Genomic DNA, 13,557 nt, shown 5'->3' with positions numbered 1-13,557 from the left:
ATTTGACTGGGATACTCACATCTCTGCCAGGGAGGCCAGTCCGTCCTGGGAATCCTGCCTCACCTTTCTGACCCTTCTCGGCCTTTCAAGACAAACAGAATATTCTCCAATTAGTCACAAGTAAATACTGGCCCTGCAACTCAAAACTGGCTTCAGTTCCAACACACAGTCAGGAAGGGAGAAGTGGTGGAAACTGTTAGCTCTACAGCCACTGTCTGCGCGAATTAAGTAACTAGAGACAGCAGGCACAGCCCCCAGTTACCCAGCCTGTAACCACCCCTCAGGCAAAGGACTCACCCATCAGTGAGAGAGGACAACCTGTGTTGACTCAGATCCAGATTTCTCATATGTACGTCAAAAGATACAGCGAAATGCATTGTTTGTATTAACCAAGGATGGGCTGGGGGAAGCCCACAAGTGCTGCCACACATTCCAGTGCCTCGATGTACCCAGCTCATCAAGGATTTTGGCCTGTTACTGCTCATACACCCACCAAACAGACGGGTCAATGCCAGGCTGATGAAGCATCAGCAGGATGGCAGCTCTGATAGTGCCACCACGCTCCCTCCTCAGCATAAATCAGCAGGATGGCAGCTCTGATAGTGCCACCACGCTCCCTCCTCAGCATAAATCAGCAGGATGGCAGTCTGACAGCGCTGACGAAGGGTCTCGGCCCGAAATGTTGACTGCTCATTTCCATGGATGCTGCCCGACATGCTGAGTTCCTCCAGCTTGTTGTACATATTGCTCTGACAGTGCCATACTCCCTGAGCAAACCCTGGGCCAGGTCAGCTACCACCAAGGGGAAGCTGCCCAACGAAAAGGTCAAGACAAGGACCAGGAAACGAGAAGGTGGCAACGAACAGAGGAGCTGGACCAATGTTAACTCATTTTAGTTTTCCTCTGCCCATGACAACGTTGAGTTCTATTGTGGATTATTGGGTCAAAAACACACACAGACAAGGTGCAGGAAACTCTTCTGCCTTTAAACAGCCCCTGGCATAACCCTTGCCTTTACCTGCATTCCCAGGGGCTGGCTTCGGTTGGTTGACGTGACAGAGCTGTCAGCACACGGATCCATGTTGTATTACCCAGTATACCTGATGCACCATCAATAACTCAGAGAGTGGAAGTGAACAATAGGCTTTATTAACAGCAAAAGGGAGCACGACATCTCGAAGACTGCGGGAGGAGCAATGCCCCAATCGCCTTTATACAGGGGTCTGTGGGAGGAGCCACAGGAGCAGACAGCAGAGAGGCGCGTCCAGACGGGTATACACAGTTTACCACATTCACCCCCCCCCCCCTTTGTTTTAAAAGAGAGTACCCACGGGGCGAAGTTTCTGCCAAGTATATTTACAGGTCAAGTCTATCAGGCGGTCGAGTCTGTCGCTGCGATCTACGTAGCACCGGTGGTGATTGTACCAGTGCCGGTGGTGATTGCACCGGTGACGGTGGTTGTGCTGCTTCCAGCCTGACTTGAGGTGCCAGCCCGTTAGGCGTCAGTAATCCCTCATGCGTGTGCGTGGCATCCGGTATGGGAGTGTCATGAGGAGTCTGTGTAGGGCTTGGCGTGCGTGGTGTCTTGTGGGTACATACATTGGTGGGTACAGGGTTCATAGTCACCGTGGAGTGTTCGGGGTAGGGGTCTGGTGCTCCTGCAGGCACCAGGTCATGGATGGAGACCGTGTCCTCCCGCCCATCAGGTAAGACCACGTAGGCATACTGGAGGTTCGCATGAAGTGGGTGAACCCTCTCGACCATCAGGGAGTATTTATTGCTCCTCGCATGTTTCCAGATCAGCACTGGTCCTGGGGACGTCAGCCAAGCCGGTAGGGTGGTCCCGGTGGCAGACTTCCTGGGAAAAGAAAAGAGTCGCTCATGAGGGGTGGCATTGGTGGACGTGCATAACAGGGAGCGGATGGAGTGGAGTGCCTCGGGGAGGACCTCCTGCCAGCGAGAGATCGGCAATCCCTTTGACCTAAGGGCTAAAAGTGTGGCCTTCCACACCGTGGCATTCTCCCTCTCCACCTGTCCATTTCCCTGTGGATTATAGCTTGTGGTCCTACTAGTAGCAATACCCCTAGTTAGCAGGTATTGGCGCAGCTCGTCACTCATAAACGAGGACCCTCTATCACTGTGGACATAGCAGAGATATCCGAACAGAGTGAAGAGCTGGCGCAGGGCTTTTATGACGAACGTGGCAGTGGTATCGGGGCAGGGGATGGCAAAGGGGAACCGTGAGTACTCGTTGATTATGTTAAGAAAGTACACATTTCGGTTGGTGGAGGGAAGGGGGCCCTTAAAGTCAACACTCAGTCGCTCAAAGGGGCAGGTGTCCTTGATAAGTTGCGCCTTTTCAGGACGGTAGAAGTGCGGTTTGCACTCAGCGCAGACTTGGCAGTCCCTGGTCATCGTCCTGATGTCCTCAAGGGAGTAAGGCAGGTTTCGGGCTTTCACAAAATGGAAAAGCCAGGTGACCCCCGGGTGGCAAAGATCTGTATGGAGGGCGTATAGCCGGTCGAGCTGTGCGCTGGCACGTTCCCTGGGATAGGGCATCAGGGGGCTCATTGAGCCTTCCAGTCTGGTACAGGATGTCATAGTTGTAGGTGGAGAGTTCGATTCTCCACCTCAAAATTTTATCATTTTTGATTTTGCCCCACTGTTAGTTGCTAAACATGAACGCGACTGAGCGCTGGTCAGTCAGCAAGGTGAACCTTTTGCCGGCGAGATAGTGCCTCCAGTGCCTAATAGCTTCCACTATGGCCTGGGCTTCTTTCTCCAGCACGGAGTGCCGAATTTCAGGGCCTTGAAGGGTACGAGAAAAGAATGCTACCGGCCTTCTTGCCTAATTGAGAGTAGCAGCCAGCGCAAAGTCGGAGGTCTCACTCTCTACTTGGAAGGGAATAGTCTCGTCCACCGCATGCACCGTTGCTTTGGTAATGTCCCCTTTAATGCGGCTGAAGGCCACGCGGGTCTCGGTTGAGAGGGGAAATGTGGTGGACTTGACCGGGGGTGGGCCTTGTCTGCGTAGTGAGGGATCCATTGGGCGTAATAAGAAAAGAAGCCCAGGCACCGTTTGAGGGTTCTGAGGGTGTTGGGAAGAGGGAGTTCCAACAGGGGGCGCATACAGTCGGGGTCGGGGTGATAGAGCCTGCCGCCTGCCTCGAAGGCAGTGTGGGGGCGGTCCTCTGGGCGGATGGGGAGCTGATGGTAAGCGGATTTTAGGTCTATGGTCGAGTACACCTTGTACTGAGCTATCTGATTGACCATATCCGCGATGCGGGGTAGAGGGTACGCGTCAAGCTGCGTGAACCTATTGATGGTCTGGCTATAGTCCACGACCATCCTATTTTTCTGCCCATTCCGAACAACGACCACCTGGGCCCTCCAAGGACTTGTGCTTAGCTCAATGATCCCCTCCCTGAGCAGCCGCTGCACCTCCGACTTAATAAAGGCCCTGTCCCCCGCGCTGTACCTCCTGCTTTTAGTTGCCACAGGTTTACAGTCGGGGGTCAGGTTGGCGAACAGCGGTGGGGGAGGGATCTTGAGGGTGGAGAGGCTGCAAGTGGTGTCCGTAGCGTGGCTGTTGACATGGTGTTGGATGGGATGTGCGGGTCGGTGTGTGTGTGTGGTCAGTAGCGGGGTATGTGACGAATTCCCACAAAACTGAGGATTTCTGACAGTGATTGGTGGGAGGGGCCCGTCATACTCCATTGTCACACTTTTCAGGTGGCTCTGGAAGTCGAGCCCCAATAGCACAGGCGCACACAGTTGAGGCATGACCAGTAAGACAAAGTCCCGATACTCTGTGCCCTGCACCACTACTGTCGCTACACAACCCCCCCGGATGTTTGTTGTATGTGACCCAGAAGCCATGGCGACCCTCTGGCTTACCGGCCATGTCACGAGTCCGCAGCGTTGCACCGTGTCCGGGTCAATAAAACTCTCAGTGCTGCCCGTGTCAAACAAGCAGCTAGTCCTGTGCCCCTCCACCAGGATGCCCATCATTGACCTTGCGAGCTGGTGTGGAGTGCTTTGGTCGAGGGTCACGGAGGCCAGAGTTGAATTGCCGTCTTGGTCCGGCGCGGTGGGGTGCCCGGCAAGCACCTGTGGGTCGGAGGCGGTGCAAGGTGACGCTGACCAAGATGGCCACCTCCATGCCACGCAGGCAGGCAAGATGGCGGCGACCAAGATGGCCACCCCCAGGCCTCGCACACGGTGGGCAAGCAAGATGGCGACCCCCATGCCTCGCATGCGGCACTTACAGGCCCTGGACTTACAGGCCTTGGCAAAGTGGCCCTTCTTTCCGCAGCTAGAGCAGATAGCTTCTCGGGCCGGGCAGCGTTTTCGAGGTGCTTCTCGAGCAGAAGTAACACTTCGTGGACTTGCGACTGGCAGCAGCCGAGGTCGATTCGCCGGCGGGTTGCAGGGTCTGCAGCGTCCATGAAGCTGGCGGGAGATTGCACGCCTGGAGTGCATCAGCGTTGTGCAGAGCGGCCTCCAACGTGTCGGCCAGCTCGATCACCGAATGTAAGGTAAGATCAGCGTGTTCCAGCAGCCGCTGGTGCACGTACACTGACCTGATCCCTGTGACGAAGGCGTCTATTACTAGGAGCTCCGCATGCTGTTCCACCGTCAGAGTCCCCTGCAGTCACAGGCCCACACGAGTGTCTGTAGGGCTCAGACAAACTCAGCGCTCGACTCTCCGGCCCGCTGCTGCCGTGTCGCTAAGCAATGTCTTGCGTTAGACAGTGTTCACCAGCCGCAGGTATTGTCTTTTGTGGGCATCCATCGCGCCTTGGTAGTTCGGTTGGTCCCTGATCATGGAATAGACCTGTGGACTGACCCTGGAGAGGAGAACTCTGTGCATCGTGGCAGGCTCGGTCACTTGAATCTCCTCCAGGTATGATTCGAAGCATGCTAGCCAGAGTTCAAAAGTGTTGCCGGCTTCCTGGGATTGAGGGTCGAGATCCAATCTGTCGGGTCGTAAAATGCTGTCCATGTTTTAAAATTGATGCTAATAAAATTGATTCACCATCAATAACTCTCAGAGACTGGAAGTGAACGGTAGGCTTTTATTAACAGCAAAAGGGAGCACGACATCTCGAAGACTGAGGGAGGAGCAGTGCCCCAATCGCCTTAATACAGGGGTCTGTGGGAGGAGCCACAGGAGCAGTCAGCAGAGGGACGTGCCCAGACAGGTATACACAGTTTACCACAATACCCTCATTAGTAGATGAATTATGAAAGTCTGTGGCCCACCTCCTGCTGCAGTTAACAGGCTCCAGCCTGTTGAGCCCATGAAGTGTGGGGGTTCCCGGTCCTAGTGCTGAGGTGCGAAGCTCAGCACAGCAGACTGCTTGTCCACAGGATGAACGCACAGTGCAGCAAATATGAGATGCTGACTGTTTACACTTTTCCACAGATGTGCCTGGACTGCTGAGTTCCTCCAGCATTTTGTGTGTGTGGCAGTGCAGAAAGATCACCAGAGCCCAGGCAGCATTCAATTTCACAACTACTTCATCAGCACATGGGCTTTACAGAACAGCCACCTTTTATTCACAGGTGTACCTCACACAGGCTTACACTGTATAACTGCTCTCCCTCTCAAACTTCGGCACCACAGCCACCTACATTGCTGTCTGCCCTTCAGTAGACAGGACTTCACACTCCTGGTTCTATACCTTTACTGGCGAACACTGCATTTGCTTTAGATGCTAGATCCTGAGTCCAACATCCCTCCTATTTAAATCTTCAATACAGTGACCATCTGCACTTGAAAAAATCATTTCTGACAGGACCAAGAGCCAGTTAGTTAACAAAATACTCCAAGCAGGTTGGAAAAATTGATTATCTGCTTGCAGCACACTGAACCCCACAAGGGTTGAATTCACACTCTGACAAAAATGGGTCAATGTGCATCAACAGATGCAAAAGGATAGTAAGGGATAGAATTGGGGTCCCCTTGAAGATCAGAATATGTATGGAACCAAAAGAAATGGGGGAGATCCTAAATGGGTTTTTTTGCGTCTGTATTTACTAAGGAAACTAGCATGGAGTCAATGGAATTAAGGAAACAAGTGGTGGGGTCATGGAACCTATACAGATTGAAGAGGAGGAGGTGCTTGCTATCTCAAGGCAAATCAGAGTAGATAAATCCCCAGGACCTGAGAGGGTATTCCCTCGGACCTTGAAGGAGATTAGTGTTGAAATTGCAGGGGCCCTGACAGATATATTTAAAATGTTGGTATCTATGGGTGAGGTGCCGGAGGATTGGAGAATAGCTCATGTTGTTCTGTTGTTTAAAAAAGGCTCTAAAAGTAATCCGGGAAATTATAGGCCAGTAAGTTTGACGTCTGTAGTGGGTAAATTATAGGAAGGAGTACCAAGAGATAGGATCTACAAGTATTTGAATGGACAGGGACTTATTAGGGAGAGTCAACATGGCTTTGTGTGTGGTAGGTCATGTTTGACCAATCTATTAGAGTTTTTCAAGGAGATTACCAGGAAAGTGGATGAAGCGAAGGCAGTGGATATTGTCTACATGGACTTCAGTAAGGCCTTTGACAAGGTTGTGAATGGGAGTTAGTTAGGAAGACTCAGTTGGTAGGTATACATGGTGAGGTAGTAAACTGGATTAGATATTGGCTCAATGGGAGAAGCCAGAGAGTGGTAGTGGAGGATTGCTTCTCTGAGTGGAGGCCTGTGACTAGTGGTGTGCCACAGGGATCAGTGCTGGGTCCATTGTTATTTGTCATCTATATCAATGATCTGGATGATAATGTGGTAAATTGGATCAGCAAATTTGCTGATGATATAAAGATTGGAGGGGTACTGGGTAGTGGACAGTGAGGAAGGTTTTCAAAGCTTGCAGAGGGATTTGGACAAGCTGGAAAAATGGGTTGAAAAATGGCAGATGGAGTTTAATACAGACAAGTGTGAGGTATTGCACTCTGGAAGGACAAACCAAAGTAGAACATACAAGGTAAATGGTAGGACACTGAGGAGTGCAGTAGAACAGAGGGATCTGGGAATACAGATACAAAATTCCCAAAAAGTGGCATCGCAGCAAGATAGGGTCGTAAAGAGAGCTTTTGGTACATTGGCCTTTATAAATCAAAGTATTCAGTATAAAAGTTGGAATGTTGTGGTGAGGTTGTATAAGGCATTGGTGAGGCCGAACTTGGAGTATTATGTGCAGTTTTGGTCACCGAATTACAGGAAGGATATTAATAAGGTTGAAAGAGTGCAGAGAAGGTTTACAAGGATGTTGCTGGGACTTGAGAAACTGAGTTACAGAGAAAAGTTGAATAGATTAGGACTTTATTCCCTGGAGCATAGAAGAATGAGGGGAGATTTGATAGAGGTATATAAAATAATGATGGGCATAGATCGAGTGAATGCAAGCAGATTTTTTCCACTGAGGCTAGGGGAGAAAAAAAACCAGAGGACATAGGTTATGGGTGAAGGGAGAAAATTTTAAAGGGATCATTAGAGGGGGCTTCTTCACAGAGAGTGGTGGGAGTGTGGAATGAGCCGCCAGATGAAGTGGTAAGTGCAGGCTCACTTTTAACATTTAAGAAAAACTTGGACAGGTACATGGATGAGAGGTGTATGGAGGGATACAGTCCAGGTGCAGGTCAGTGGGACTAGGCAGCAAAATGGTTCAGCACAGCCAAGAAGGGCCAAAGGGCCTGTTTCTGTGCTGTAATGTTCTATGGTTCTAACAGGGATATAAGAGCCTGTCAAGCCTCATAGTGCAAAGATGGGAGGGCATTTATTTGATGCATGGGATTGGAAGGCACTCCGTATGTATGATACCTGATACATTCAGCAGCGATTCAATGCGTATATTGCCTTGTCCTCAATGTAGTTCAATCAATATGTACTCCTGTTTGAAAATTAATTCAATATGTACTCCTGAATAATAAGTACCCCTGTTTGAGTACTGTTGGTGGGGGGACAGCCTACTTGGGGGAAGCAACAGTGGTCATGCCTCAGGTACAGAGTCCATCCCTGTCACTCAGAAGGGTAGGGAAAGGAAGAGGAAGGCAGCAGTGATAGGGGACTCTATAGTTAGGGGGTCAGAAAGGCAATTCTGTGGACACAGGAAAGAACCGTGGATGGTAGTTTGCCTCCCAGGTGCCAGGGTCCGGGATGTTTCAGATCGCGTCCAAGATATCCTGCAGTGGGAGGGAGAACAGCCAGAGGTTGTGGTACATATTGGTACAAATGACAGAGGTAGGAAAAGGGAAGAGGTCCTGAAAACAGATGACTGGGATTTAGGAAGGAAAATGAGAAGCAGGACCGCAAAGGTAGTAATCACGGGATTACTGCCTGTGCCACCTGACAGTGAATATAGGAATAGAATGAGGTGGAGGATAAATGGGTGGCTGAGGGGTTGGGTCAAGGGGCAAGGATACAGATTTCTAGATCATTGGGACCTCTTTTAGGGCATGTGTGTCCTTTACAAAAAGGATGGGTTGCACTTGAATCCCAGGGGTCCAATATCCTGGCAGGGAGGTTTGCTAAGGCTACTGAGGAGAGTTTAATCTAGAATTGCTGGGGGTTGGGAACCCAACTGAAGAGTCTGGGGAAGAGGCGGTTGGTTCACAAATAGGGGAGCTTGGGGACAGTGTCTGAGGGAGGATAGGCAGGTGACAGAGAAGGGACGCACTCAGACTGAAGGTTTGAGATGTGTCTATTTTAACTCAAAGGGTATTGTTAACAAAGTGGATGAGGTTAGAGCTTGGATCAGTACTTGGACCTATGATGTGGTGTCCATTACAGAGACTTGGATGGCTCAGGGACGGGAATGGTTACTTCAAGTGCTGGGTTTTAGATGTTTCAGAAAGGACAGGGAGGGAGGCAAAAGAGGTGGGGGCGTGGCACTGTTGATCAGAGATAGTGTCACGGCTGCAGAAAAGGTGGATGTCATGAAGGGATTGTCTACAGAGTCACTGTGGGTGTGTTTTATAGGCTGCCCAGTAGTAACAGGGATATCGAGGAGCAGATAGGGAAACAGATACTGGAAAGGTGTAATAATAAGAGTCCTGACGAAGGGTCTCGGCACAAAATGACGACAGTGCTTCTCCTTATAGATGCTGCCTGGCCTGCTGTGATCCACCAGCATTTAGTGTGTTGTTTGAATTTCCAGCATCTGCAGATTTCCTCGTGTTTGATAATAACAGAGTCGTCGGGTGGGAGATTTTAATTTCCCAAATATTGATTGGCATCTCCCTAGAGCATGGGTTTTAGATGGGGTGGAGTTTGTTAGGTATGTTCAAGGTTTCTTCACAATATGTAGATAAGCCTTCAAGAGGAGAGACTGTACTTGATGTGGTATTGGGAAATGAAATTGGTCAGGTGTTAGATCTCTCAGTGGGAGAGCATTTTGGAGATTGTGATCATAATTCTATCTCCTTTACAACAGCATTGGAGAGAGATAGGAACAGACAAGTTAGAAAAGTGTTTAACTGGAGTAAGGGGAATTATGGGGCTATCAGGCAGGAACTTGGAAGCTTAAACTGGAAACAGATGTTCTCAGGGAAAGGTATGGAAGAAATGTGGCAGATGTTCAAGGGATATTTGTGTGGAGTTCTGTATAGGTACATTCCAACGAGACAGGGAAGTTATGGTAGGGTATAGGAACTGTGGTGTACAAAGGCTGTAGTAAATCTAGTCAAGAAGAAAAAAAGCTTTCAAAAGGTTCAGAGAGCTAGGTACTGTTGGAGATCTAGAAGATTATAAGCCTAACAGGAAGGATCTTAAGAAGGAAATCAGGAGAGCCAGAAGGGGCCATGAGAAGGCCTTGGTGGGCAGGATTAAGAAAACCCCCAAGGCATTCTACAAGTATGTGAAGAGCACGAGGATAAGATGTGAAAGAATAGGACCTATCAAGTATGACAGTGGGAAAGTGTGTATGAAACCTGAGAAAATAGCAGAGATACTTAATAAATACATTAATTCAGTATTCACTACAGAAAAGGATTTTGTGACTGCAGTGATGACTTGCAGCGGACTGAAAAGCTTGAGCATGTAGAAAGCATGTAGCATTAAGAAAGAGGATGTGCTGGAGCTTTTGGAGAGCATCAAGTTGGATAAGTCATTGGGACCAGATGAGATGTACCCCGGGCTACTGTGGGAGGCAAGGGAGGAGATTGCTGAACCTCTGGCGATGATTTTTGCATCATCAAAGGGGAAGGGAGATGTTCCAGAGGTATGGAGGTTTGCAGATGTTGTTCCCTTATTCCAGAAAGGGAGTAGCGATAGCCCAGGAAATTACAGACCAGTGAGTCTTACTTAAGTAGTTGGTAAGTTGATGGAGAAGATCTTGAGAGGCAGGATTTATAAACATTTGGAGAGGTATAATATGATTAGGAATAGTCAGCATGGCTTTGTCAAGGGCAGGTCGTGCCTTAGGAGCCTGAATGACTTTTTTGAGGATGTGACTAAACACATTGCTGAAGGAAGAGCAGTCGATGTAGTGTATATGGATTTCTGCAAGGCATTTGATAAGGCACCCAATGCAAGACTTTTTGAGAAAGTAAGGAGGCATGGGATCCAATGGGACTTTGCTTTGTGGATCCAGAACTGACTTGCCGACAGAAGGCAAAGAGTAGTTGTAGACGGGTCATATTCTGCATGGAGCTCGCTGACTGGAGGTGTGCCTCAGGGATCTGTTCTTGGACCTTACTCTTTGTAATTTTTATAAATTACCTGGATGAGGAAGTGGAGGGGTGGGTTTGTAAGTTTGCTGATGACAAAGGTTGGAGGTGTTGTGGATAGTGTGGAGGGCTGTCAGAGGTTACAGCAGGACATTGATAGGATGCAAAACTGGACTGAGAAGTGGCAGATGGAGTTCAACCCAGATAAGAGCGTAGTGGTTCATTTTGGTAGGTCAAATATGATGGCAGAATATAGTATTAATGGCAAGACTCTTGGCAGTGTTGTGGATCAGAGGGATCTTGAGGTCCGAGTCTATTGGACACTCAAAGCAGTTGCGCAGGTTGACTCTGTGGTTAAGAAGGCTTATGGTGTGTTGTCCTTCATCAATCGTGGAATTGAATTTAGGAGCCGAGAGGTAATGTTGCAGCTATATAGGACCCTGGTCAGATCCCACTTGGAGTACTGTGCTCAGTTCTGGTCGCTTCACCACAGGAAGGATGTGGAAACCATAGAAAGGGTGCAGAGAAGATTTACAAGGATGCTGCCTGGATTGGGGGGGGTATGCCTTATGAAAAGACGTTGAGTAAACTCAGCCTTTTCTCCTTGGAGCAACAGGGGATGAAAGGTGACCTGATAGAGGTGTACAAGATGATGAGAGGCATTGATTGTGTGGAAAGTCAGAGGTTTTTTCCCAGGGCTGAAATAGTTGCCACAAGAGGGCACAGGTTTAAGGTGCTGGGGAGTAGGTACAGAGGAGATGTCAGAGGTAAGTTTTTTTTAATGCAGAGAGTGGTGAGTGCGTGGAATGGGCTGCCGGCAACGGTGGTGGAGGCGGATAAGATAGGGTCTTTTAAGAGACTTTTGGATAGGTACATGGAGCTTAGAAAAATAGAGGGCTATAGGTAACCCTAGTAATTTCTAAGGTAGGGACATGTTCAGCACAACTTTGTGGGCCGAAGGGCCTGTATTATGCTGGAGACTTTCCATGTTTCTAATATCCATAAGGCAGAGATGGCAAACATGAATTGCACCATACATGCACATCAGTTTATCAGGAGGCTAACTGCTCCAGCTGGTGATACCACATACACCCTATCCCTTCCTTATTCCCTAGCCCATCATCAGCATGTTTGTGAGAGACGTGGCACTGACATTCACTGCATCCAATGACTGCCCTTCCTGGACCTTCTGCAGATGGTCTATGTTCTAGTTCACACTGCCAACAGCAGATGCTCTTAAAGTTATCTCTGACCAAGGCAGGACAAGGGATTCATTTAAATCCCCTCAGGATTGCTACACAAGCATTCAGTTTTTTTTCCAAGTTGGGGCCCAAGCTGTGTCTCTAATGAGATCATGGCTCAGACTCCATTGTTTTCTTTGAGTTTGTAGGGATGGTTTTTGAGACAGAGAGGGGAATAAGAGGTTAGGTTAGGGTTTAGGGACCGGGATGTGGTGGAGTAGGAGGTCAAGGCCTCCATTCCAAGCTCCACACTCCACGTCCAGCAATGTGTATGTGCAACAATGCAACTCCACGTTCCAGACTTCTGCCCCACTTTGAAGGCCACACAAGCAAGAGGCCAATCAGTCAGTGAGCCAGGAGTTCATCTAGAGTTTGGGCTCCCATTATCAGGTCCATACTGAAAACAGGAAACCAAAGTTCCACTAGAAATCTTATAGTCAAATCCCGAAAGCTTGGAGCCTGTCCTGGAGTTGGGTGACTGGCCATGCATGTGGGTGGGTGGGAAAGAGGGTGACGGGGAGTTGTTTTGCTGTTGTTATTTTGTTGCTGTTATTGTTACATTTTGTATCTCCAGAAATTAATGAGAAGAAAAACAGTGACATATATATTCTTTAATAATAAATTTACTTTGAACTTTGAGATGTCAGGGATAGGTTTATTTTTTTAAACACAGACTTTTGAGAGGCCGACCAGGCATTTATGGCATCAGGAATAAAATCACCTGGCACTTGTATTGACTGCCCATATACCAAATCAACCGCAGACAACTGCAGATCCTCTTTTGGAGCAGTTGTAAGCCCCAGCAGGACCCACAGGAGATGATTATGCTAACACTCATCCATCATGGAAGCCCACAGACTCACCTCAGCTGTGGTGACACGCCGTGATGTGACGTAGCCAAATGCTGAGATTCTGGGCCATCACAGCCGAGAGGTCTGATATGAATTGGGGATCGCAGTCAGAGGTAATACCAAATGGGAGTCCAAAGTGAACAACCCAGGTGCTGATGAATGCCTGAGCCATGTCTGCAGCCATCGTCAATGCTAGAGGGACAGCCTCTAGCCACCTGATGGTATGGTCCACCATGGTAAGGAGGTGTGTGAAACCACAGGCGAGGGGAAAGAGGACAAACCAGGTCCACATTAACACAGGGACCTCAAAAGGTGCCAAAGTTGCCTGGACATGACAGTTAACTTTTGACCACTGGCACTCCACACAGGTGACAGTCCAATTACGCACATCCTTTCTATGGCCGTGCCAACTTTAGTGCAACCAGAGGCCTTCCAGCCAGGATATGAGAAGCCATGGATGGAGTTAAAAACAGTCCACCTCCAGTCTGCGAACATGGTGGGATGAGGATGATCAGTTGAGATATCGCACAGGAGAGAAACCCCAGGCTCTTTGAACTTAATGTCAGTCAACCGCAGGACTGTGCCTGCTGTTCGGTGAGCCTGGACCTCTGGGTCAGTATGCTGGCAGCCGGCCAAACTAATCAACCCCTGTGTGTATGGTCTCAAAGGCTGGCCATGAGAGGCAATCAGCCACAACATTATTTTTCCTCTTGATATGTTATCTCTCAGTTGTGAACTAGATGGCATCACTGCCATGCACACCAACAATCTGATATTTTGGCCATCGCGTGCATG

General features: G+C 49.0%; 1 protein-coding gene across 7 annotated transcripts in view; it reads right to left on the bottom strand.

Moving 5' to 3' along the window:
• LOC140719770 (uncharacterized) overlaps window positions 1-13,557 on the bottom strand; it is a 411,496-nt gene that overhangs the window by 256,647 nt on the left and 141,292 nt on the right. For all 7 annotated transcript variants that reach the window (XM_073034626.1, XM_073034628.1, XM_073034629.1 and 4 more), the window contains exon 13: window positions 20-82. In XM_073034626.1, the coding sequence (XP_072890727.1) occupies window positions 20-82 (63 nt within the window). The remainder of the gene's footprint in view (window positions 1-19; window positions 83-13,557) is intronic.

Source organism: Hemitrygon akajei, chromosome 32 (genome assembly GCF_048418815.1).
Source record: "Hemitrygon akajei chromosome 32, sHemAka1.3, whole genome shotgun sequence".
In the NCBI taxonomy this organism is placed as follows: domain Eukaryota; kingdom Metazoa; phylum Chordata; class Chondrichthyes; order Myliobatiformes; family Dasyatidae; genus Hemitrygon; species Hemitrygon akajei.
The sequence above is the reverse complement of the archived record's forward strand: the minus strand, read 5'-3'. Positions and strand labels throughout refer to the sequence as shown.